The sequence below is a fragment of the Salvelinus namaycush genome, chromosome 12 (genome assembly GCF_016432855.1).
Source record: "Salvelinus namaycush isolate Seneca chromosome 12, SaNama_1.0, whole genome shotgun sequence".
Taxonomy (NCBI): domain Eukaryota; kingdom Metazoa; phylum Chordata; class Actinopteri; order Salmoniformes; family Salmonidae; genus Salvelinus; species Salvelinus namaycush.
Window position 1 is genome coordinate 34956216 of NC_052318.1, and position 27332 is coordinate 34983547.

Here is a 27332-nt window from a genome sequence, read left to right on the forward strand (position 1 = left end):
AGAAGTTTGCCACACTTCCACCCATACCACCTCTACTTCCACAACCCAAGACACCCCATGGTTCCTGACCCTGATCTTCTAATCTGCCTGCCTGGTCACAACTGGAAACACAGTCCACCCTCTGAGATGACAGTGTGCTATGATCTCTCTCTCATATCTCTCTCTCTCTCTCTCTCTGATGCACTAATCTGCTCTTTACCTTTCTGCAGAGAGCTGGAGACACACTGAGAGCTGACACTGACAGGTGAGTGAGCAGTTCTTCTCCATGGGGTCAAGGAGACAATCTAGGCATGATTTTGTGAGGAACATTGATTTATTTGATGATTTAAAAAAATGTATGTGTGGGACTTGGTTTTTGCCTAAACTATGGAGGCTAGTTGTGTACCTTCCAATTTGGTTTGTATCATACTGCTATCAGTAAATTTAAAGCTTTTTTATCAACTATCAACATTTCACTGATATATACAGTACTTTATATTGTGAATGTTTTGATATTGGATTTACAGTATATTAGTTACCCACTTCTGCAAATAATTTTTATTCAACCAATGACTCTTTTGAGTAAAGTAAATTGCTGTCATCCTGCATACCATCATATGAATAATCCTAGTTGAGATTATTTTTTGCCTTCAGTGTGTTGTTACAATTGATTAACTTAATTGAATTGGCCTCAAGGGAATGACATTTAAACATACATCATGAGGGTTGGCAAGCAGGCAATATTTCCTCCTTACCCTTCACTGACCTAAATCATATTTTCTGGTTCTATTTAAGAAACACTGTGCTTTGTTCCAATTGATGCTACAATCCAACCCAATTCAACATCTTGCCCACAGTCAATGTTCAGTAGGTGATCCAACCATGTAGTTATACAGTGGTACAGTAGGTCTGGCAGTAGAGAAGTCCTCTCAGCCATTTTTACAGTGATGAGTGCTGATTAAGGTGTTCATAAATGGCCAACATGCGCAGCACATCCCCTCAGCGGTTTCCGTTGTGCTGTGCTGAGCTCTACTGAGACACAGAGACTGGCTGAATTGTATTTCCTGCCACCTGCTCTGTGGTTTAGCTCACTTCTTTCACTTGCTGGAAACAATACAGTACTTGTCCAAATGTATCAGGCTTTAGTTTAGATCATTCTCTTTGGTAGAATGGATGCAATGGCGCTCAGTTTGTACACCGAGTATATGGGTAGGTGAAGTGCATGTTTTTTTATGTTCAAGTTATGTTCAAGCCAAGGTGTCAGTATGATGGTCAGATACCTGCTATGTGTTTGACATCCAGTCCACTGCATGTTACACACCCAAAAGAGATGTTTCTGTACCTAATACAATATGATTGACAGTAGGAAAGCTGGATCTGAGTGTATTACAAAAGTAAGTAGTGAGACTTATATTGAGAATGCTATGTGATGTCCATTCCTTCAGTCAGTGTCCATGTTTCAGTACCACGGTACCAACTGTCAGTAGAGCCATTTCCAGATGGGCATTCAGGCCAGCCCTGGGAATGATACAGCTACTAAGTTCTTTGGGATGAATTCTAGCATGAGATAGACTCAAACAAATCAATGTTTAATGTACTCCATGTAACTTATGCATTCATGTCAATGGAATATACATTCATATTTTACTCGCATACAGTAGATATGAAGTTACGATTCTGCTTTTTATGATGAATAATATCCATGTAAGGATTAGTTTGATACCAGTACAGGATGATCTCATGCACAGATAAAGAGGATTAGTATCCATTTTGTTGTAGGCTTACAAACCTGATCTCCCCTCTCCTCAGGTATGCTAGTTTTGGCATCGAAAGACAAGGAGGCTCATCCATGAGGAAGGTAAAGTCAAATATTTAAATACTACTGTTACTCCCCTGGTATGAGTCCTGTACTTTAGACACCTCTTCTAATCAAACCCTCTCCTCTTCCCTCTCCTTGCAGTCATTTCACTATGCGTCTTTAAGGACTAAGACCAAAAAGAGAACCAAAGGTGAGACGTGGGATAAATCCATTCACTGTGAGGATTCTTTTGATGATCCTTGGTCAATCATTTTATATTAGGATTTGTGATGGGTTTGAAATTATGCTAGTATTGAGGATATCATCCCGGGAATGTTTAGTGTGTCCATGTGTCTATGAGAATTCCCTGTGATATCCTGCTTTCCACCCAGGTTCTCTGACTAGCGCTAGCCGCAGGCGTATCTCCTGTAAGGACCTGGGCCATGGGGACTGTGAGGGCTGGCTGTGGAAGAAGAAGGATGCCAAGGGCTACTTCACCCAGAAGTGGAAGAAGTACTGGTTCATCCTCAAGGACTCCTCGCTCTACTGGTACACCAACCAGAATGTAAGCTGCTCTCTGACAAGTACATTACAGCTGTCAAACAATACTTTATTTTCTCTTATCTGCCACAACAGGCTTGCTGTTTACCAACACTATCTGCAGAGTTGTCTTGGTAACTCACACAAACATAGCCATATTCCAGACACAGAACCATTTATGTTGCAGTGTCATGTATTGTACAGTACATTCCAGTATGTCTGATCTCCTTAATGAGGTGTGTCATCTCTACAGACATACTGGAATGTATTGCTTCTCATTTCCCTTACCTCTCCCTTCCTAGGACGAGAAGGCTGAAGGTTTCATCAGCCTACCTGAGTTCCGAATAGATAGAGCAATTGAATGCAGAAGGAAACAGTGAGTGTTTTTGTGATTCATGTTTTTTTGTCTCTCAATCTGTTAGTGAACCTAGGGATTTAAAAGAAAACACAAAGTCTAAATGAAACACAAAAACAGATGATGCCGTTGCGTGGCATAATTATTTGATTTGAATAACGAGGGCTTTAAATAGCCGTGGCACAAAGTGGCAGAAGTAATTAATGGGTGTCTATTTCCACCTGAGAAGGGTCGCACAGTGTTTCTTGGTAGTCTTAAACAAATCCACTTTGAAACAAAAGTAAACACCTCACACACATAGTTATGGGCTTTAAAAAAAGAAGACACCTGTACCATGTTGAAGTGTATTACAATTTGAGTTTACATCCCAATATTAAACCGTTTGACATAGAAACACCAGATTTTCTGTGTTTAAAAAAAATATGTTTTTAATTATGTAATTCTGAAAATATTAAAAACATTCCACCCATGAGGCCACATTTTTTAATTTAATTAGGCAAGTCAGTTAAGAACAAATTCTTATTTACAATGACGGCCTACCCCGGCCAAACGCGGACGACGCTGGGCCAATTGTGCACCGCCCTATGGGACTCCCAATCACGGCCGGATGTGATGCAGCCTGGATTCGAACTAGGGACTGCAGTGATGCCTCTTGCACTGAGATGCAGTGCCGGGAGCCCCTAGGTCATTTGACTGCAGGAAAGGGCTACAGGAATAGTATACAGTACATCTACCTGGCCATTGTACCATATGGTCTGGATCTCAGGCTAACAGAATGAAGTAATGCAAAATGGAGATGTTTAAGCATCAGATGATCTACAAGACTGTACAGACTAATTAGATGTTGTTTCTGCTCCTGCTGCAGTGCCTTCAAAGCCTGCCATCCCAAAATCAAGAGTTTCTTTTTCGCCACAGACTGTTTGGAGGAGATGAACAGGTAACACTATTTTTTCTAGCATTACTACCTGTACTTTGATGGTAGGGTTAGTTTGTGTGCTTATTTCATAACATGCTCTCTTGATTGTAACAGCATGTACTTCAGCTTACATATTATCTAAGAAAATTCTCAGTTTCAGAGAATTCATAGCTGGAGCTGTGACTTAGTTCTCCTTTCGTTCTCAAACATGAGGAATAAGAAAATATACTTTAGGTGTCTGTAGTGTTGTTCTACTGAGACTTTATTTTTGTATTTTTTTCTACTGAGATAGAGTAAGCTGATAAAGAGCAGTAAGTCTCTTGTTTCAAAGAGCCCTCTGGGTCAGCAGCTACTGCTTTGTTTATCAGAAACAGTTTCATCTTTCCCTTGGGTTGTGACTGATTGACTTGTTATTATCTCTGGCACTTTTCTTTGTAATTATGTTGATCACAAATGCCCTTTATTGATTGAGTTGCATTAGCTAAATAAAGGATTTGAGAGGATTCAGAAAGACTGCATATCATAACATCGATATACTTTCTTCTCTTCAATGCAAACTGTTAATAATGAATATTCTTAAGAAATATAGACTCCAGTGCAACATAACACATCAAACCTCCTACCACACCCAGTATGGTATCAGTTAGTCAGTTAACCATCTCATGTTGTGTATCTGCACCCTGTCCTGTTATCCATTTAGATGGATGAACCGGCTGGGGCTGGCGGCGATTGGCTACACACCTGACGATAAGGTTCCACGCCCTGATGAAGGTAGGACAATCTGACTACATATTTAGTGACATCAAACAACATTGTTGTGATGTGTAAATCAATTGATTTAAGGACATTAAAGTGAAATGTTAGGTAATTGTATTAGATCAATGCCTATTGTACTGTAGTGCAAGACTTAAAGTATTGGTATGGATGAGGTCACCCAAGCTGTTTAGTTTATTGATGTTTAACTTTGATGTTTCAGATTATTGGAGTGAGAGTGACCAGGATGAGATGGATGGTTCTATGACTCTGAAACAAGAAGGCATGTCATCTCGCTGTGACACCTACCACCGCACCCCATCTGTGAGTGCAGGCCACTGGTTCACACTCTGGAACACACACTCACATGTACACGTTCACTGCACGCGCACGCGCACGCGCGCACACACACACACACACACACACACACACACACACACACACACACACACACACACACACACACACACACACACACACACACACACACACACACACAAGACATAGTGGTTCTATCAATATCATTAAATACCTCTGTCCACTGGCCCCCTTCCAGGTGAACTCCTCCAGTCCGTTCCCTGAGCGCCACTTCTCCAGTGAGTCCACGTACTCCCACTCCTCAGCTGAGGACTCCCGCCCAGACGCCCCTGGGAGCACCCAGTCCTCCGGCTGCCACCCCACCCTCCGCCCCACCCTCCGTGACACCCAACGCCGCTCCTGGCAGGACCTGATTGAGACGCCCCTCACCAGCTCGGGCCTCCACTTTCTGCAGACCGTGCCGGGGGAGGGTGACAGGGGTGACGGGGGCTACGGCAGCGGCCACATGGGAATGGGTCAGCTGCTTATGTCCCCTGAGCGCCGACGCCAGGCCACACTGCCCGCACAGAGGCGCCGACAACCTGACAGAGATGGGCCCTTCCCATTGGTGGACATAGAGGAGCGCGAGCAGCGCCTTCACTGTGCCCACAAGCAGCGCAGCCAGAGCCTGCCCCGGAACAGGGACGTGCAGGGCACCAAGGGAAGCCTGCACTCAGCAGGACCCTCAGAGGAGAGGAGTGAGGACGACGAGGTGCCATTCAGAAAGCACAACTCCAAGAAACACCAAGGTAAGGATGCACTCTAGCACTTCCTGCTCTCGCCAGGCTTCTCTTTAGGACTCCTCAGACTTCAAGTTACACATATACCTTGTTATGCCTTAATTATATATTTATTTGATGACAAGGTACATTGTAAAGCTTTTATCCAAGTTAAAATGGTTGAATTAGGTTTAGCACAGAGCTTTGAAATCCTGTCCTACTTTCCCCCCTCAGATTCTCAGTCTAAAGAGCGAGGTCATGATCATGAGGGTGTGGATGGCTTCCAGGAGCTGTATCGCTCCATAGAGCGGGCCAGCCTGTCTGCCCTGGGGGAGCAGAGGCCCTCCACTAAACAGGATTTCAGACGCTCATTTGTCAAGCGCTGCAACGACCCTGTCATCAACGACAAGCTGCACCGCATTCGTGCCCTGCGCAGCACACTCAAGGTACGGAGAGGGCGGGACACAGCCACAGGGCAGGCTGTGGCCCAGTCATAGGGCAGGTATGAGTCATAGGGCAGGGTGGAGTCTTATGGAGGTAGAGGGTGGTACAGGTCCAGTAGGTGGCTGTCTATGGTGATGAGAGTGAGGTGGCATATGAGTGGGGTCATTGAGGTAGTATGTAAGCCAAACACTAACTGATGTTTTCCCACAGGCCAAAGAGGGTGATCTGGCCATTATCAGCCAAGTGCTGGACGACTCCGGTCTAAACTCCCAGAAGTTCCAACAGTGGAAGCAGCAGCACCATGAGCTGTTTGTGGACATCTGTGAGTTCAGCTCCGTCCCGACAGAGCCCCACCCCGAGGGATCTGACCTCTCACCCTTGTCCCCACCACTGATGATGCACACCCACTCCTTCATCGAAACTCACGTTTGAGACACGAGTGCTCAGAGACAGAGTAACAAGGAGACACTGTGGAATCATGCCATTATCTCTTTCCTCGCAATCGTTCATGCAGCCAGGGTCTACCATCACCATTCACAGCAAACTAACTGACAAACCAATCACTGTAATATGTGTACATACTGCACTGAGGTCAAACATAAGAGTAACGGTTGGTGTATATACTGTATATTGGATAAAATAAGGCCCCCACGGGGTGCCATTCTGCATGCCTGAAGAGAAACTATCATTCATTATCTTTAAAACAGAAAATGCAACAAATGATAGACTGAAAGAGAACTTAACAACAAAAAGACAATAACTGTTTTTGGCTGATGCAATGCATTGTTTTCCTTCTATTGTATTTTTTCTTATTTCATTGCTTGCTTAAGAGGAAGGGAGTTTAGTTTTTATTTCCTTTTTATTTCCCCTTTAATGCTGCTTTAAGAGAGAGCTATGTAGCGACTGGCTAATAGGCATCATTCTGATTACAACAATGCACCCCCTACTGGAGCACCATGGTACTGTGTGACCCTGAAACCCCCGGAAAGAAAGACCCAATCTGTGTAAAAGTATGTAATGTATGTATGTATAACTGTGGAGAGAAGAGGGGTGTGTGAGGAAGAGAGAGAGAGAGACGGAGGTATTTGGGCTTTTAGTGTATGAGGCTCAGTAGGGTTTTATAATGCATTTCTGTTGTATGTACGGATGTTGCATGTTTAACATGTATGTATAATTATGTAGATTTTGTTTGAAATTGAAACAAAGTAGTTTAGCCAAACACAGCTCACCGGAATGAAACTTTTACATTTATTGATATCTCTTTGTAGCTATTATGATTTTGGCCATCATTATAGAATTTGTTGGTGAAATTGATTTTTTAAATCAAACATCTGCATGGTAGTAAACATGTACATGTGGCCGTGGGGGTTGAGAAATGTGTTAAAGAAAAATATTATATTGTTTGCATAGCAGCACCCTCTATTTAAAACTGTGAACTATATACTTGTGAATGCAATCTTTAGATTCTGTGACCACAGAATCTTTTTACTTATATTTTTCTTAGAAAAATTATATAAAACACAAAAAGCATTGCGTCTCCTGAATGACTGTTTTTGCTTCACTCCAGCTGTTACAGAAATTACCTCCTGATCTTCAGGATTGATTCAGGTTCTGAGTTCTGCTCATGTATTCTGTTCCCTTTCTGTGTCTCTGTTGATTTTATATGTGAATGTACTGGTTTATTTTAAAAAGGATCCCGGAAATTGTCAACATATTTAAATCTGCTTAAGTTGTTTATTTCTACAGGTTGAGAAGTAGTACTGTAGTACTTCAATGTGACTGCATTCTATCTGCGCAAAATACATGATCAACAACTCATAACACATTTTAAAAGTTTGATACACTTGGTTGTTTCTTTTCTAGGCCTATTTACTTGACTTTCTTTTACTTGTTTCTATTTTACTTATATCAAATTTCAATGATAATGTTTTTCTTCGCGCCGCTTAATACTTGTACCCTATTCCTGGCAGGATATTGACATTGCTTCAATTCACCTGCAATTATCATCCAGTGTTGTGTCCTGGTACTTAAAATGCTTTTCGGTGTCAGTACATTTGTTATACAGTATAACTACACTGGCCCGGCTACATGTCATAATAGACATATAGGCTACTAACACTTCTAAAATGTCCGCAGTTGTTGCTCTAAATTCTCAAATTTTATGAAGAGCAGTACATGTATTGTAGAATGTATTTCATTTAACCAGAATGTAATTGTTCTCACAATGTTTTAAAACATTGTACATGAAATCTGTCCAATCTGTCCAGGGTTCCACTGTGTTATTTTGGAGGTGTGCACCTCATAGTACAACTGCGCAGGTGTGTAGCTAAGATGTAAGTTGCACTGCGACATTAAAAAAGGAACATATTGCTCTTTTTTGGAAGTATATTATTATCTGTTTATCTGTACATTAACTTATAAAAGCATTGTTCTTGAGAAAGAGAAATACATTTATTCTTCCTATGAATCAAAAGTAGCTTTTGTTTCTCAGAAATATATATAGTACAAGGTTGTAAAATTTAAGTTGTAAAACCAATAAACTGAATTACCGCACAAATTAATGCATTTCTGTGTATTTATTTCGATAATAAAACGTTACAAAATTAGGCTACTCTGAACTGAAGCAGTTCTTCAACCCTGCAGGGACCCACATGTGCAGGCTTTTTCGAGGCTAGCACAAGGAATGAACAACACTACTCTTTAAATAAAGAGGAGAACTGATTATTAACGTTGCTTTCTGTATAGCATGGTTACTTTCAAGGTTATATACACTGACCAGTAAAATCAATTTAGCGGCAGAAACAGTCAAACAGGATTTAACGCGTTTTCCTATGATAAAGTTGGTCCCTTAACGGCACCGGTAAGACTCTGAGGGGGAGGTACCATCATGGCTGCCACCGTAAGTTTTCTACCATGCAAACCTATCCTAAAACATGTTTTCCTCGAGTTTGAGCTGGGAATCTAAGGTCTTTTAAAAAGGTCGAATAATTTCCCCGTTTACATTTGTGTATTTAGCTATGTGTATAAATTGACAAGAATAGCGTCAATATAACATGCAGTTTGCTACACGCCCCTTTTAGAACATGTTGTACAAACGCAAATTATTGTGGTAGGACTATGTCTATGTTATAGCTATCTATGAATGTGGAGTTTAAAGTAGATCTAAAATTGTATAGTAATGTAGCCCAGTGTTTCTCTGTATTTCAGGATTAACATTGTAGGTAGCCTACTCTTTAAATATGATTAAAGAAGATTAAGGTGACCTTCGAAATCTCTCCTAAACTTGTTAGCTAGCTTAATTGTATCCATTTAACGTTCATTATTTCACTCTAGAAGATCCTGCTCAACAAGGTCAATGTCTTATCTCTCTGATCAGGATCAAATTAATATTGCATTCTTGGTAAAAAAAAAAATGTAATCATGATTTAATAAGATAAAATACTGTTCTGATAACTGTAATACTATTCATGACAATTAGGGCTGGGACTTGCCAGAGACTTCATGATATTATCACGATACTTGGGTGCCGATATGTGTTAAAATTCTAGCTATAGACCTATTTTGATTCCATACTGAGATTTTAATTGCGATTTGATGTTCCAAACATATTGCTCACTATATAACTTCTCTGTAGGGTTTTCAATGGTTAGCTTCGCCCGCGGCTGGCTCCATGTGAACGACAATCATGTTGCTGTGTTTTAAATGTTAGAAACATCAATAATCATCATGTCGCCCGTTTGAAACATATAGCCCTTATATCAGTGAGAATGAATCTTTCAAATAAAAAAGATACTTACTGCTGCAGATTTGCACAGATCATACAGTGTGTGCCTCCAACCAAATCACTTTTTATTTGTCACATACACATGGTTAGCAGATGTTAATGCGAGTGTAGCGAAATGCTTGTGCTTCTAGTTCTGACCATGCAGTAATACCTAACAAGTAATCTAACCTAACAATTTCACAACAACTACCTTATACACACAAGTGTAAAGTAATGAATAAGAATATGTACATAAAAATATATGAATGAGCGATGGCCGAACGGCATAGGCAAGATGCAGTAGATGGTATAGAGTACAGTATATACATATGAGATGAGTAATGTCGGGTATGTAAACATTATATAAAGTGGCATTGTTTAAAGTGGCTAGTGATACATTTATTACATAAATTCTTCCATTATTAAAGTGGCTAGAGTTGAGTCAGTATGTTGGCAGCAGCCACTCAATGTTAGTGATGGCTGTTTAGCAGCCTGATGGCCTTGAGATAGAAGCTGTTTTTCAGTCTCTCCGTCCTCGCTTTGATGCACCTGTACTGACCTCGCCTTCTGGATGATAGCGGGGTGAACAGTCAGTGGCTCGGGTGGTTGTTGTCCTTGATGATCTTTTTGGCCTTCCTGTGACATTGGGTGGTGTAGGTGTCCTGGAGGGCAGGTAGTTTGCCCCCGGTGATGTGTTGTGCAGACCTCACTACCCTCTGGAGAGCCTTACGGTTGTGGGCAGAGCAGTGGCCGTACCAGGCGGTGATACAGCCCGACAGGATGCTCTCGAATGTGCATCTGTAAAAGTTTTTGGTGAGAAGCCGAATATCTTCAGCCTCCTGAGGTTGAAGAGGTGCTGCTGCGCCTTCTTCACCACGCTGTCTGTGTGGGTGGACCATTTCAGTTTCTGTGATGTGTACGCCGAGGAACTTAAAACTTTCCACCCTCTCCACCACTGTCCCGTCGATGTGGATAGGGGGCTGCACCCTCTGCTGTTTCCTCAAGTCCACGATCATCTACTTTCTTTTGTTGACATTGAGTGTGAGGTTATTTTCCTGACACCACACTCCGAGGGCCCTCACCTCGTCCCTGTAGGCCGTCTCGTCGTTGTTGGTAATCAAGCCTACCACTGTAGTGTCGTCTGCAGACTTGATGATTGAGTTGGAGGCGTGCATGGCCACGCAGTCATGGGTGAACAGGGAGTACAGGAGAGGGCTGAGAACGCACCCTTGTGGGGCCCCAGTGTTGAGGATCAGCGGGGTGGAGATGTTGTTACCTACTCTCACCACCTGGGGGCGGCCCATCAGGAAGTCCAGGACCCAGTTGCACAGGGCGGGGTCGAGACCCAGGGTCTCGAGCTTAATGACGAGTTTGGAGGGTACTACAGTATTAAATGCTGAGCTATAGTCGATGAACAGATCAAATCAAAGTTTATTTGTCACGTGCGCTGACAGGTGTAGACCTTAGTGAAATGCTTACTTATAGGCTCTAACCAATAGTGTGAAAAAAGGTGGGTGTGTGTGTAGGTAAGTAAAGAAATAAAACAACAGTAAAAAGACATTTGAAAATAACAGCAAGGCTATATACAGACACCGGTTAGTCTGGCTTATTGAGGTAGTATGTACATGTAGGCAGGTGGTGGGACACAATGCAGAGAGCCCGGTTAGCCAATGTGCGGAAGCACTGGTTGGTCGGGCCAATTGAGGTAGTATGTACATGAATGTATAGTTAAAGTGACTATGCATATATGATAAACAGAGTAGCAGCAGCGTAAAAGAGGGGTTGGGGGGGGGGGCACATAATACAAATAGTCCGGGTAACCATTTGAGTCTTATGGCTTGGGGGTAAAAACTGTTGAGAAGCCATTTTGTCCTAGACTTGGCACTCCGATACCGTTTTCCATGCAGTAGTAGAGAGAACAGTCTATGACTGGGATGGCTGGGGTCTTTGACAATTTTCAGGGCCTTCCTCTGACACCGCGTGGTGTAGAGGTCCTGGATAGGAGGCAGCTTAGCCCCAGTGATGTCTCTAGACGTCTGCGAAGCGAGGCGGCCATCTCTGTTGGCACCGGATGTAGATCAGTTACGCTTACACAGATAGCCTAGCTAATTAACATAGCTGGTAGTCCCTGTGTTCTGTAAACAAGCGCTGTAACATGGAGATATGGCCATGTTGGAACACTAACCCTATACAGGTGTGTAGTAAGTGAACCTATTGTTTTGGGGAAATCATTTCTCATTGATATGAAGGATACGTTCCTTATTTCTACAAAACCATACCACAAGCCATGCTTTGGTAACTTTCTAACATGCTGACCACACCTCCCATGTTGTGTGCGCGAGCATTGCAAAATAAATGTACACATGTTATTCAATCGTTGCACCCACACTGCTCGCTAGCGTCTGCGTAGCCAGGCGCTAAAATAAAACTTGGTTATATTTGTGACGCTTGATGCGCTGCAAGTCCCGCCTCTCCCATTTCTTCATTGGTTTTTAGGAGAATATACCCACATGGGTGATTGAAAGATGAACTGAGGTCCACACTCCAGTCCAGTTGGTGGTGGTAATGCACCTTAAAGTTGGTTGCCAACCGCCATATAAAGTCTGAAGAAGACGAAGGAGGACAGATTACTAGAAACAAACTTTTACCCTTTTATCTGTGAATTAATTGTCGTAGAGGACCTTGTGCATTTCAGGTAAAATAACAACCCAATGTTTATCTCAGGACAAATTAACTAGCAACAGCAAGCTAGCTAGCTAAATTGCCATAAATGTTTAATGCTTTTCGACCTGTCCCCAAAATAATATAGTTGGTTCAGAGTTTGTTTTGATATTTCAACCTGCGTGTCCTGATCGCGTCGTGTTGGTGGACAAAATCAACATGCATGCATGCACGCGAGTGGTCTGGTCTGCATGTTACAGTAGTTAGCGTCTATGAATGGGCTAACTATATGTCTGCTGCAAAGAGACGAAAGAGAAAGAAAACAAGTTTTTGATCAGTCAGGGAAATAAAACTACCTACAGTAGCAAAAAAATACAAATCGATAATTGGATTCAAATATCGATATAATAATCACTAATGACGATGTAGTATCATAATTGCCATTAGAATAATTATCTTTAGGCCTATCATTTTCAACATCAGTTACAGTAAAATATTTTCCAATATAGGTCCAAAGTAGGACTGGCTGGCACAAAACGGGTGTAAGCCTATATTTTACTGGATTCAACTGTGCTTCATCAATAACTGTTGATGTGAATTTCAGACTGGAAAACCACTTTAGGTCTATCCTGACAAAGGTCTGTGTTTGTGTGTGTCTCTCTGCAGGTAGTGAAGCTGGCGGTGATCCCAGCAGCAATGGGATTGGCCTCGTTTCGAGTTTATGCCATGAGTCAGGACAAAACAGAGACTGTGCTGCTCTCCCCTAGAGAGGTAATCTAAGATGTAGAATTTACTCAAGAACAGTTACTTATTTCTATTTCTCGTGTGTTTTTGTTGTACTTTACTTTTTATACATATTTTATTTTACTACTGATATTCATTACTGCATTGTTGGGAAAGAGCAAGCAAGAAGGGCATGTGACAATGAACTTGAAACCTGATGTATGTGACTATTGCTACCTTTGTTGATCCTATTGATCTATTTTACTGTCCTCAGTTGTCCATCTATGCTCCAAACCCTCCAGCAACTCACTACATGAATGAGCAGCCTGGAGCTCTGCAGAACGGGCTGGGTGTGGTCCGGGTGGGGCTGCAACCATACGTTACTGCCGTTAAGGTATAGAAACACTAACTGGTTCTGATGGCCTCTTTCACTGGTGACTGACTGACTGGTTGTGTTGGCTGATGTTGAATATTCATCAATATACGTTTTTAAGAATGACATGCAGTAAGTTTTGGAATGGCTCTTTAGTTCAGTTATTGTAAAAATCGACTCTTACTGAGAACTCTAATTTTGTGTTAGATGCCATGAGATCGATAGAAGGTGAGGGACTTTATCAAAATGGCTGCTTTTGTGGTATAACTTATGTAATATTTCAGCTCAGTTAGTTTGTTTTGCAAACAAGTTGTATTTTGTGCAAATTTTTGACCATTGTTTTTCCAGAATGCTTATACCTCTGTCAAGGTCGGAGCTGTAACAGTCTATACTGCTGGACACGGTGAGGAGTGGGGGAGTTCTGTTGACACATGAGTAGGTCTGTTCTGCTATCTCTGCAAAACCTTTTTTCCATGTTTATTTTACCTAGATACATACGAGTTCCTGAGAGATCCTTCTCCTGGTTTTATGCAGAGGGTCGGTGTAATCACAGTCTCTGGGTTAGCGGGTCTGATCCTGGCAAGGAAAGGTAATGAGTTGCTGCATTAAAGATATTGCGGGAAGTCCGCTGTTCAGGAGAATGTAACATTACAGATAGTTCAGAAAGAAATGTGTTGTGTAAAACCGATATGATTGTCTCCGATAGAATAGGGCATTGTGTCTGATCATTCTATATCTATCTGCAATGTACAGAACGTTTCACATCACTGAATACGGCCCAGATTATTGAAGATCTGAAATGTACACATTGCAGTAAAATTTCTGAAAAAGCAGGTTGCCAAATGTCTCTTTGGTATCATGTTCCACCACTTCTACTGGTTATTTCTCTGCAGGGTCACGTCTGATGAGGCTGGGGGTACCTCTGGGTATGGCCACTGTAGGCACTTCCGTGTGCTACCCCACTCAGACAGTGGGTGTTGTGAAGGTATAGTAATTCCACAGATTAATGTACAGGGACACATTTGCCCCAGCTTCCTTTTGAGTGTCACTAAGATCTTTTTACACACTATTATATAAATACAACGAGATCCGATACTTTAGACTGTTTAGACACCTTTTGTATTATTGCACAATATCATTTAAAAAAAATGTTTCATGCAGATGTACAGTTGAAGTCGGAAGCTTACATACATTCAGGTTGGAGTCATTAAAACTCGTTTTTCAACCACTCCACAAATTTCTTGTAAACAAACTATAGTTTTGGCATGTCGGTTAGGACATCTTTGTGCATGACACAAGTCATTTTTCCCAAAATTGTTTACAGACAGATTATTTCACTTATAATTCACTGTATCACAATTCCAGTGGGTCAGAAGTTTACATACACTAAGTTGACTGTGCCATTAAATAGCTTGGAAAATTCCAGAAAATTATGTCATGGCTTTAGAAGCTTCTGATAGGCTAATTGACCTCATTTGAGTCAATTGGAGGTGTACCTGTGGATGTATTTCAAGGCCTACCTTCAAACTCAGTGTCTCTTTACTTGACATCATGGGAAAATCAAAAGAAATCAACCAAGACCTCAGAAGAAAAATTGTAGACCTCCACAAGTCTGGTTCATCCTTGGAAGCAATTTCCAAACGCCTGAAGGTACCACGTTCATCTGTACAAACAATAGTACGCAAGTATAAACACCGCTCAGCAAGGAAGAAGCCACTGCTCCAAAACCGGCATTAAAAAAGCCAGACTACGGTTTGCAACTGCACATGGGGACGAAGATTGTACTTTTTGGAGAAATGTCCTCTGGTCTGATGAACCAAAAATAGAACTGTTTGGCTATAATGACCATCGTTATGTTTGGAGGAAAAAGGGGGAGGCTTGCAATCCGAAGAATACCATCCCAACCGTGAAGCACGGGGGTGGCAGCATCATGTTGTGGGGCTACTTTGCTGCAGGAGGGACTGGTGCACTTCACAAAATAGATGGCATCATGAGGGAGGAAAATTATGTGGATATATTGAAACAACAACTCAAGACATCAGTCAGGAAGTTAAAGCTTGGATGCAAAGGGGTCTTCCAAATGGACAATGACCCCAAGCATACTTCCAAAGTTGTGGCAAAATGGCTTAAGGACAACAAATTCAAGGTATTGGAGTGGCCATCACAAAGCCCTGACCTCAATCCTGTAGAACATTTGTGGGAAAAACTGAAAAAGCGTGTGCGAGCAAGGAGGCCAAAATTCACCCAACTTATTGTGGGAAGCTTGTGGAAGGCTACCCGAAACTTTTGACCCAAGTTAAACAATTTAAAGGCAATGCTACCAAATACTAATTGAGTGTATGTAAACTTCTGACCCACTGGGAATGTGATGAAAGAAATAAAAGCTGAAATAAATAATTCTCTACTATTATTCTGACATTTCACATTCTTAAAATAAAGTGGTGATCCTAACTGACCTAAGACAGGGAATGTTTACTAGGATTAAGTGTCAGGAATTATGAAAACTGAGTTTAAATGTATTTGGCTAAGGTGCATGTAAACTTCTGACTTCAACTGTATGTACATTTTTGTATCATCCATGTGCATATGAGCTAAAATTGTAGCTGAAACTTGTGGATTCCCTGTGTTATGCCATAGGTGCCTAACAATGTGTTTCTGTTCCTCTGCAGATGACGGGGCAGAAGATGTATGCAGCAAGCCAGTACACTACATCATCTATGGCATCAATATTTAAATCAAAGCCCAAAGAAGTAACTCCCCCAACTGTCAGTCTTGAGGTAGAACAGACTATTGACATTATTGATGCTTTTTTCATCTAGTCTGTAATTATATTTAAATTGTTTTCACTGTGGAAAACTTGAGTACCAGCGTTCTAGCTAGGTCAATGATTTATAGATCTAACAAACTGTTTAATGCTCTCTCAGGAGTTGAAAACTTGAGTTTGAACAGCATATTTTTATGGAATAAACAGAACTTTACCAACGTTTTCCTGTTTACAAGCAGCAAGCCCCGCAAGCTACCATCCCTGAGCCAGAAGTGTCAGAGGCAAAGCCCCTCCTTGAAGCTGAATCATCTGAACCAGCCACGCCTGCTGTTGACAAGGTTTCCCCCACTGAACCTAGTTCTGCCTCAGGCCCTGTAGAGGGTGCTCCATCTGCGGTTGAACCTGCTCCTCGGCCCACCACAGAGGTGGCCCCTGCAGAGGGTTCTATTGACACTGAGCCTGCTGCAGCTGAACCTGAGGCAGTCACAGTGGTGGAGCAAGAGGCTGTTCAGACGGCCCTTGTGCCTGCCCCTGCACCTCCTATTGAGGAAGCTGCTGCTTCACCTGCTGAAGAGATTCCTGCACCTGCCCCTGTTGAGGCTGTCCCTGCACCTCCCCCAGCAGCAGAAGTTATTCCTCTCCCACCTCCTGCTGAAGAGACAGAGCTTCCACCCCCTGCACCTGTTGAGGAGGAAGCTGCTCCTTCACCCCCGGCACCTGTTGAGGAAGCTGCTCCTTCACCCCTTGCAGCAGAAGAGGCTGCCCCTGCATCTATAGAGGGGGTTGCTGACCCACCTCCTGTAGCTGAAGAGACTGCACCTGCTCCTGTTGACGAGGCTACTCCTCCAGCTACAACAGAGGAGCCATCTGTGATTGTAACAAAAACTGCTGGTGAGTCACACAAATCAATGTGAAGCAGTAGAGGCTGGTGGGAGGAGCTATAGGAGGACGGGCTCATTGCAATGGATTGAATGGAACAGAGTCCAACGTGGTTTCTGTATGCATGATATCGTTCCATTTATTCCATTACAGCCATTACAATGAGCTCATCCTCCTACAGCTCCTCCTACCAGCTGCCTCTCAGGAGATATCTTCATCTAAATAGTTGGCTTAATCTTCTTTATCAGATATTGATGTCCACTATAAAATAATATTTTTTGTATTTCCAGGGAAACAAAAATTTGCACCAGACCCTAAGCTAATTGACCTTGGCCAGGCCAGCCCTGAGGATGCGGACCTGTACAGCACGCGTGGATGAAGAATGACAGGAGGAGAAGGTGGGGGATATGTGGGAGGGAGGGGAAGGTTAAGGGTAATCTTCAGAAATTAAAAAATATTAAAGCAACACTTTTTTCAGGTGCCTATTTCTCTTTTTACCTCAGTGATAGGGAACAGTTAGTCCTATACAGGCTGTGTCCCGATTATCCACCCTTCTCCCCAAGTGTGCAATTGCACACTACCGGTCATGGATTTAACAATTTGAATCCATGTCAGGGAGGAGGATTGAGAACCAGGTTTCAGCCATAGTGTGTTGGAATTTTGACCTCTGGTGTCATCTGCAGTTTACATGTAGACACCCACAGGGAACAGGGTACAGGTCATCATCTGCATCCACAGGAACAAACAGACATCTTTACACCCTACTTCCAGAGCCACTACACAAGGTTTACTTACCAATACTTACTCAGTGGTCAGTTTATTAGGTACACCCATCTAGTACTGGGTCGGACCACCCTTTGTTTCCAGAACAGCCTGAATTGTTTGTGGCGTGGACACATTGCTCAGTTGGTATCAAGGGACCTAACGTGTGCCAGGAAAACATTCCCCACTCCATTACACCACCGCCGACACCAGGCAGGATGGGGCCATGGACTCATGCTGTTTGCGTCAAATCCTGACTGCTATCAGCATGACAGGGATGGGATTCGCAGGACCAGGCAATGTTTTTCCGCTCTTCAATTGTCCAGTGTTGGTGATCGCGTGCTCACTGGAGCCGCTTCTTATTAAGTGAGACTGGTAGAGCCCGGTGTGGTCGTCTGCTGCAATAGCCCATCATGACAAGGACTGACGAGTTGTGCGTTCCGAGATACAGTTCTACACACCACTGTTGTACTGTGTCGTTATTTGCCTGTTTGTGGCACGCCTGTTAGCTTGCACGATTCATGCCATTCTCCTTCGACCTCTCATCAACGAGCTGTTTTCACCCACAGGACTGCCACTGACTGGATGTTTTTTGTTTGTTGCAACATTCTCGGTAAACCCTAGACACTAATTTGTGAAAAGCCCAGGAGGTCGGCTGTTTCTGAGATATTGGAATATACCATGCTCAGTCGCTTAGGTCACTCGTTGTGCCCATTCTAACGTTCAATCGAACAGTAACTGAACGCTTCACTGCCTGTTTTATATAGCAAGCCATGGCCACGTGACTCACTGTCTTGTCTGTAAGAGCGGACCATTTTCGTGAACTGGGTGGTGTACCTAATAAACTGGTCACTGAATGTATATTTATTTGTGGAGCTCGTTAACACTGTTATACTGTGAAAGAAGTTACTCAAACAAATTCTGTTACTAACCAAACTGGACCATTATACAATAAGAATTCATAATAGGCATTTTCTTTTTTTTTACTAGGGACTTGTCATTTACTTAGGTCACTGCTACGCTGTCCGTTTTTCTGTCTTGCGTATTTACCTTCTCCTATTAGTCAGGTCAGTCTATGCAAATATTTTCCAAGTGGCATTTTGTCAAGTGAGCTGTTTTAAAACACATTCATGTTTTTATAGCATTTGTAAGATCTTATAGAACTGGAGTTTAACCTTTTTTAATTTCTAAAAACTCAATGTATATGGATGTGTGCAGTTTTTGCGCAAGATGGACACTTCCCAACAAGCCCACATACTAGAGGCACCTGGAGGACATGTCATGTTTGGACTGACTGGTTTGATACACTACATGGCCAAAAGTGGATTTGGCTATTTCAGCCACACCGGTTGTTGACAGGTTGTTGACAATCACCTGTCCTTGGGTTGCAACACTCCCTACCAAGTTCCAAACTGCCTCTGGAAGTAACATCAGCACAAGAACTGTTAGTTGGGAGCTTAATGAAATGGGTTTCCATGGCTGAGCAGCTGTATACAAGCTTAAGATCAACATGCGCAATGCCATGCGTCGGCTGGTGTGTTGTTAAGCTCGCCGCCATTGGACTCTGGAACAGTGGAAACGCGTTTTCTGGAGTGATGAATCACGCTTCAACATCTGGCAGTCTGACGGACGAATCTGGGTTTGGTAGATGTCAGGAGAACGTCACCTGCCCCAATGCATAGTGCCAACTGTAAAGTTTGGTGGAGGAGGAATAATGGTCTAGGGCTGTTTTTTATGGTTCGGGCTAGGCCCCTTAGTTCCAGTGGAAAATCTTAATGCTACAACATACAATGACATTCTAGACGATTCTGTGCCTCCAACTTTTTGTAGCAACAGTTTGGGGAAGGCCCTTTCCTGTTTCAGCATGACAATACCCCCGTGCACAAAGCGAGATCCATACAGAAATAGTTTGTTGAGATCGGTGTGGAAGAACTTGACTGGCCTGCACAGAGCCCTGACTTCAACCCTATCGAACACCTTTGGAATTAATTGGAATGCAGACTGTGAGCCAGGCCTAATTGCCAAACATCAGTGTCTGACCTCACTAATGCTCTTGTGGCTGAATGGAAGCAAGTCCCTGCAGCAATTTTCCAACATCTAGTGGAAAGCCTTCCCAGAAGAGTGTAGGCTGTTTTAGCAGCAAAGGGGTACCAACTCCATATGAATGATTTTGGAATGAGATGTTCGACAAGCAGGAGTCCGCATACTTTTGGTCATGTAGTGTATGTGTGTTGGAATCATTTGAATGATGTCCTAGTACTTGATGTCAGTTTGAAAATACATGTATTTATTTTTATTTGAATAGAGCTATCAACGTAATTTCTTATTTTTTGGGTATTTTACAGATAGGAGAACATTTTACAATTTAACATGTTTTAACACTTCCCTGAATTCAGCTGTTGGATATCAATCTTCACTATGATAAAGTTTTATTTTGTGCATTAGAATAGCCAAATATGGAATAAAGGCATTTTTCTCAATCTCCACTCTCCTCACATTTTAATCCGAGCAGTGAAACTGTGCAAATGGAAAAGTGTTGTGATAGTCATGCAAAGACGTGTGGATGATTTAAGAGGAGTATTTGGTATGAAACACTAGAGGGCGACAGTGTTTGCCATTCAGGCAAAACCAGCATTTTTATGAACCATGTCCATGTTTAGAGGAAGTGGTTTAAAATGAAGAAACATACGGGTATGGAAAGGAGAGACACTTGATTTTCTTTCATATCAAAACTAACATTTACGCAGTAGTAGGCCTACTGACTACTAATTTGACTGGTGTCATTGGGACTTGATAGACTGCAGTGAGTGTGCCTTCATAGCCTGTGTTTCATTATCGTTGGCTCCATGGCGTATTCCAGGCGAGTCTCCATCTAATTGGTCTCTGAAGCTGATACCCTACCAGATACACCATCCATAAACACAGCATGAAGGTTGCTTATGGAATGTGACCCTGGTCTGACCCTGGCCAGTCTGAGGCACTAGGAACTAGAATATTAGACTCTAATAAACAACAAGATCCTCTTTCCTGGTTTTGATTATTACAACATGTTCAACACGCTACTATGCTATATACTCCAATGCCAGAATGGCCAAAGAGAATCTTATGTTAGTGTTTCCTTTAACTGCTAATGTATCAATTACTTTGAGGGTACTTATGAATATTGAGAAAAACAGTGGTGTTTTGATCTCTGTAAGGGATTGGTTCCCTGGTCTGCAATGCATCACAGTTTTGTAAAGCCAGGAAAACCCCAATGATTTATGATTTTTGTATTTTTATGGAAATCTCAAGATTGCTTAAACATTCCCAAGTACTTCCATCCATCTGGGTCTATACTCACAGGGGAGACGATCTGTTTCTCTTGGATAGCCGTGAGGCTCACAGTTCACACGTGAAGATTCTACAGGAATTTACTTGTGCCCCTTAAGTCTTTTACAAGAATTTTAAAAAATACAATGGGAAGATTGTTATGACTAGTGGTAGCTGTTACAAACATATATTATAAAGTATTTAAAGGTCTATTTTCTATAATTTCCTAGTCTGACATTACATGAAAACATGTGAATAGCTGCCAACTGAGGATAGACCTGCTGTCCTCAAACTATCTAAAGACTCTTAGGCCTTAGTCATTGCCAGATGCTCCCAATGGACATTAACATGTGAGAACGGATGAAGATACCTCTATCCTAATTCTTTCTGACATTTATCTATACATAGCTTCAGATGAGTCAGTGTCATGTCCATAGTAACAGGACATTCCTCCTCCTCTTTCTGAGCCACCACTGGGTTCACAGTACATGGAGCAAAAGCATTTGTCTCCCCTTTGACATCATGTCACAGTTTTATCGCTCCCCAGGCTCTTGCTCCCCCATATTTGCATCCTGTGCCTTTTCTGGTCCCACAGTCATGTTCCCTTTTTTTCTCCCGGATACAGGCACATTCTCAGGGGCATTTTCCTCCTCACCCCATATTGGAGAAACTCACATCCACATGGGTCTTTGACTGTAGGCTGTTGATGTGGATACACTGTAAAATGATTTTGTTTGGCTTCGGTGAGTGCAAGTGCAAATCTCTTTTCATACATGCAGTCATGCGTCATGGACTGTTGTCACACAAGATAACTGATGTGTGTTTTCCCTTGGCTCCATCAGTCACTCTCATTATATGAGAGATAAGACAGTCAGTTAGCTTTGAGTGTCATGGCTAAGGTTTCCCACAGCTACTGCAGTGAACTCTTCCAGTTAATTAAGGAAGCTGTGAAATGTATCCATCTGACTGTTTGGACATGCGTATGCTAAATATTTGTATAAGCGAACCTGTAGCTGAGTGGGGGGTTGACACAAGATAGTTTAGTAATCCATGTATGCCACTCTTTTTTCAGCCTTTAATGTAATTCAGCCGTCAAACTAAATCTGATACAGGCTTTTATAGAAAGGTTGCAAGATCGAATCCCCGAGCTGACAAGGTAAAAATGTGTCGTTCTGCCCCTGAACAGGCAGTTAACCCACTGTTCCCCTGAACAAGGCAGTTAACCCACTGTTCCCCTGAACAAGGAAATTAACCCACTGTTCCCCTGAACAAGGCAGTTAACCCACTGTTCCCCTGAACAGGCAGTTAACCCACTGTTCCCCTGAACAAGGCAGTTAACCCACTGTTCCCCTGAACAAGGCAGTTAACCCACTGTTCCCCTGAACAAGGCAGTTAACCCACTGTTCCCCTGAACAAGGCAGTTAACCCACTGTTCCCCTGAACAAGGCAGTTAACCCACTGTTCCCCTGAACAAGGCAGTTAACCCACTGTTCCCCTGAACAAGGCAGTTAACCCACTGTTCCCCTGAACAGGCAGTTAACCCACTGTTCCTAGGCTGTCATTGTAAAGAAGAATTTGTTTTTAACTGACTTTCCTAGTTAAATAAAGGTAAAATAAATTTAAAAAATAGTAAAGTATTGAATTACATCTGTATATGACACAGCTACACCATTTCCATTATGAGCTTGTAAAAACATACAAACTATGTCATGTAAAAACAAACAAATACCGTCACATTGTTTTTCAGGGCTATGACATGTTTGAATAGGACATAGAGGACACACAATTTGCATCTTTCACAGTCAGTGGTACATATTCTCAACTCTCTGGTGAAATTAGTCCAAACAGACATGTTCTTGTGGGTTATTTGTGTGTTGCTCTTTGCAAGAGGTTACGAGAAGAGAGTTTGACCTGTGAGCATCACTGTGTTTAGAACAAACACTGATTCTCACCCAGCTCCTCATTGGACAATGAACCCAGATTGCCCCATTCATTTCAGCATACTCTACTGAATGGGGCCCCTCCAGATGCAGGGGGTAAAAACTGCTGCTCTCCCTAAACGTGAGAAACAACCAGGAATCTCCTTCTCCGCCCTCCCCATCTTAATCCAATACAGACATGTGGTGGATTATGCAAGTAATGGACATGCTGTGTTTTCCCATGTTTCAGTGCTGCCAAAATATGCTCGGAGAGCCTAAGTGGTGAGTTACAAACCACGGTCTACATGGTTTTAATTCTGAACCTGAGAACCTCCAAACCCCTCAGGTCATTCTGTCCAACAGGGTATAGGGGGAGGAAGGAACAGTCATGAGACCTTTTGCTGGTTACTATTAACCATGTAATTAATACAGTATGCTCTGGTTGATATTAGTGCTACATTATTTATCTATACTATTTGTCTTGTGTTTCAAATGGAAACAGCCATATTGATAGAATTTCTGTAGAAAATAAGACATTTTCAAAACATCAAATCGAAAGTATGTGGACACCTGCTCGTTGAAATTTCATTCCAAAATCATGGGCATTAATATGGAGTTGTTCCCCCTTTGCTGCTATAACAGCTTCCACTCTTCTGGGAAGGCTTTCCACTAGAAGTTGGAACATTTCTGTGTGGACTTGCTTCCATTCAGCCACGAGCATTAGCGAGGTTGGGCACTGATGTTGGGCGATTAGGCCTGGCTTTGCATTCGGTGTTCCAATTCATCCCAAAGGTGTTCGAAGGGGTTGAGGTCAGGGCTCTGTGCAGCCCAGTCAAGTTCTTCCACACTGATCTTGACAAACCATTTCTGTATGGACCTCGCTTTGTGCATGGGGGAATTGTCATGCTGAGACAGGGAAGAGCCTTCCCCAAACTGTTGCCACAAAGTTGGAAGCACAGAATCGTCTACAATGTTATTGTATGATGTAGTGTTAAGATTTCCCTTCACTGGAACTGAGGGGCCTAGCCCGAAACATGAAAAACAGCCGCAGGCCATTATTCTTCCTCCTCCAAACTTTACAGTTGACACTATGCATTCGGGCATTTAGCTCTCTCCTGGCATCCGCTAAACCTAGATTTGTTTGTTGACGCTCCTGACAAATCGTGCTGACAATGCTTCCAAAGGCAGTTGCAACTGAGGACAGATGATCTTTATGCGCTTCAGCACTGGGCTGGTCCCGTTCTGTGAGCTTGTGTGGCCTAGCACTTCGCGGCGGAGCCATTGTTGCTTCTAGACCTTTCCACTTCACAATAACAGCACAGTTGACCGGGGCAACTCTAGCAAGGCAGACATTTGACGAACTGACTTGTTGGAAAGGTGTAAACCCAGTTCCTACATTTGACTATAAAAATGTATTTTATCAAACAAAACTATGCAACATTTTATCTCTGGAACCCTCAGGATGGCAAATCAGAGCAAGATTACTGAATGTAAGTATTTCAGAGGTGAATGTATCAAACCAGTTTCCGTGATAAAGTAATTTTATTGTCAAATACAATGCTTTCAGTTTTTGAAATATTTAGGACTAACTTATTCCTTGCCACCCATTCTGAAACTAACGGGATCGATGTCCCCCCCCCCCCCCCCCCCCCCCCCGCGCGGGACGGTTGAGCTAATGTGCACTAATGTGATTAGCATGACGTTGAAAGTAACAAGAACATTTCCCAGGACATGGGCATTTCTTATGGGAGAAAGCTTAAATTCTTGTTAATCTAACTGCACTGTCCAATTTACAGTAGTCATTACAGTGAAAAAATACAATGCTATTGTTTGAGGAGAGTGCACATTTATGTACTTGAAAATGTATCAATAAACCAATTAATCACATTTGGGCAGACTTGATACAACATTTTGAACAGTAATGCAATGGTTAATTGGATCAGTCTCATCCATATACTTACATTTACATATTCTCATTCACCCCTTTAGATTTGTGTGTATTAGGTAGTTGTTGGGTAATTTTTAAATTACTTGTTAGATATCACTGCACTGTCGGAACTAGAAGCACAAGCATTTCTCTACACTCGCATTGACATCTGCTAACCATGTGTATGTGACAAATAACATTTGATTTGATCAGTCTAAAATGTTGCACATACAATGCTGCCATCTAGTGGCCAAAATCTAAATTTTTTCTTTATATTATCTTTGACCAGATCTAATGTGTTATAATCTCTCACATTAATTTCACATTTCCACAAACTTGAAAGTGTTTCCTTTTCAAATGGTATCAAGAAAATGCATATCCTTGCTTCAGGTCCTGAGCTACAGGCAGTTAGATTTGGGTGTCATTTTAGTCGAAAATTTAAAACAAGTGTTTGATCCTTAAGAGGTTTTAAGTGCTGCAGTAATATCAGTTGCTGTAGTAGCTGACGTGTATAGTGTTGAGTCATCCGCATACATAGACACACTGGTTTTACTCAAAGCCAGTGGCATGTCATTCGTAAAGACTGAAAAAGGTAAGGGGCCTAGACAGCTGCCCTGGAGAATTCCTGACTCTAACTGGATTATGTTGGAGAGACTTCCATTAAAAAAGAACACCCTCTGTGTTCTGTTAGACAAGTAACTCTTTATCCACAATATAGCAGGGGGTGTAAAGCCATAACACATACATTTTTCCAGCTGGACCTGACTTCCCAGTGGGTAGGCCTATGCCCTCTGAGGCCCACCCATAGCTGCACCACTGCCCAGTCATGTGAAATCCATAGATTAGGGCCTAATTTATTTATTTAAATTGACTGATTTCCTTATATGAACTGTTTCTCGGCAAAATCTTTGAAATTGTTTCATGTTGCGTTTATATTTGTTCAGTATATAAGGGACACTTCATGTTTTGTGTATAATATTTACAGCGGGCGATCTCCATTCCTGACAGGCTGATTGGATTCGATATCAGCCTATTATCAAAATATTATCCATATAAGTATCCCTTACAATTATACACACCAGTTATACAAGCTAACAACCAGCATAGATAACAAGCTAGATAGCTAGCTAACAAGACTACCTAGTTAACTAGCTAGCTAGCTCGCACACAAGACTAGCCAAGTTAGCATGCTTGCGATTGGCTGTGGCACACAGTCTGGGAGACAGGGCTGCCTGTCAGGCATAATTCAGGGTTTAAATGCCCCACGAGGACTTAGCTGCACCAAGAATTCTTAGCTCAAGGTAAGGGACATTTATCTTGCTAAAGTTCTAACTTATAAACTGATAATGAGCTTCAAACAGAAATGAAAGCATGATGTGAGCATGAAATGTACCATCCCTTAGTATAGCAGTCAATAAAAACATATGCACTGATCCACCGTAGGCTCTGCCTCCTCAGCCATACTGTCAATATATCATCAATAATTCCACTCCTATTTATAGAGCTTATCTCGTGATCTCGACAAAACAACTTTTGTTATGTCATGATAATGAGATAAATAAGTTATGTTGAGATCACAACGAGGGAATATTTTTTTATTCATATTTTGTTGGATAACCCATTTGGGTGAAGTTTGTTTTAGTTGATAACCATGTAGGGGGGAATTCCGACCCGAGTTAAGCGTGCCTAAATGGAACGTAATTCCATTTTCATGCACTTTTCTCTCTACACGTTTTTTGACCTTGAGCTTAATCATGAGAATAGCATGCTATTCGTTTGGGGCGGAGATCAAATAAATGAACGTGTGGCGGAGGTGTGTCTACAGATACGCCGTATTCTGAACTCAACTTAATGCCACCATCTTTACGTGGGATGAAACGATAAGGTTGAGCAACCTTTCGGTTCCAAGTGGAACATCTAGTTTATTTTTTCCTGATAGAAATAACACCATTCTCCAACATCACACTGTAATTTACAAATTTAAAAGAGCTATTGATAAGAGCTAGGTAAATGAGTAAGCCATTTGGATAAGGGGATTGGAAATAAAAATGACAATTGTTTTAGATCTTTTACCCTATGATCGCTAGCGACAAATGTGAAACCAGTCATATGGCAGCAAACTGAAACATCAACATATCCACAATGAATTTGATGAAATGCTTGCCTTATAACTTTCAGGGATGAAATTTGGAGACCCAAGCTGTAGCCAAACCTACCGAGTTGATTTATGATTTCTAGAATGTTTTAATTACAGTTTATGCACAGACTTTTCACTGTATTTTTTACAATTTGTATCGTGTTAAATATTAGCAACTGTCAGTTATACCCATAAACATTTATAACTGTCACTTTAGTGTTAGTTTCCTTACATATTGCATCATTCCATTACAT

The 27332-nt window shown here is 42.0% G+C and overlaps 2 protein-coding genes across 4 annotated transcripts in view; both read left to right on the plus strand.

Moving 5' to 3' along the window:
* The window catches only part of LOC120057508 (connector enhancer of kinase suppressor of ras 2-like), a 52408-nt gene extending 46115 nt beyond the window's left edge, over positions 1–6293 (plus strand). Inside the window, exons 14-24 of the mRNA XM_039006107.1 lie at positions 210–244; positions 1789–1837; positions 1940–1988; positions 2170–2342; positions 2620–2693; positions 3538–3609; positions 4289–4359; positions 4565–4665; positions 4898–5447; positions 5652–5863; positions 6072–6293. Coding sequence (XP_038862035.1) covers positions 210–244; positions 1789–1837; positions 1940–1988; positions 2170–2342; positions 2620–2693; positions 3538–3609; positions 4289–4359; positions 4565–4665; positions 4898–5447; positions 5652–5863; positions 6072–6293 — 1608 coding nt within the window. The remainder of the gene's footprint in view (positions 1–209; positions 245–1788; positions 1838–1939; positions 1989–2169; positions 2343–2619; positions 2694–3537; positions 3610–4288; positions 4360–4564; positions 4666–4897; positions 5448–5651; positions 5864–6071) is intronic.
* A 2388-nt stretch (positions 6294–8681) lies between these two features.
* On the plus strand, positions 8682–18254 carry apool (apolipoprotein O-like). Of its 3 annotated transcripts, none has more exons than XM_039004744.1 (9): positions 8682–8760; positions 12952–13056; positions 13283–13402; positions 13730–13784; positions 13872–13970; positions 14275–14366; positions 16051–16158; positions 16382–17036; positions 17315–18254. In XM_039004744.1, the coding sequence occupies exons 1-9, from the start codon at positions 8749–8751 to the stop codon at positions 17401–17403; spliced, it is 1335 nt and encodes a 444-aa protein (XP_038860672.1). In that variant the 5' UTR covers positions 8682–8748; the 3' UTR covers positions 17404–18254. The 3 variants fall into 3 exon arrangements, with proteins under 3 accessions (XP_038860672.1, XP_038860674.1, XP_038860675.1); XM_039004746.1 differs by having other exon boundaries at positions 16385–17036; positions 17315–18253; XM_039004747.1 differs by having other exon boundaries at positions 8755–8840.
* Positions 18255–27332: the final 9078 nt, after the last annotated feature.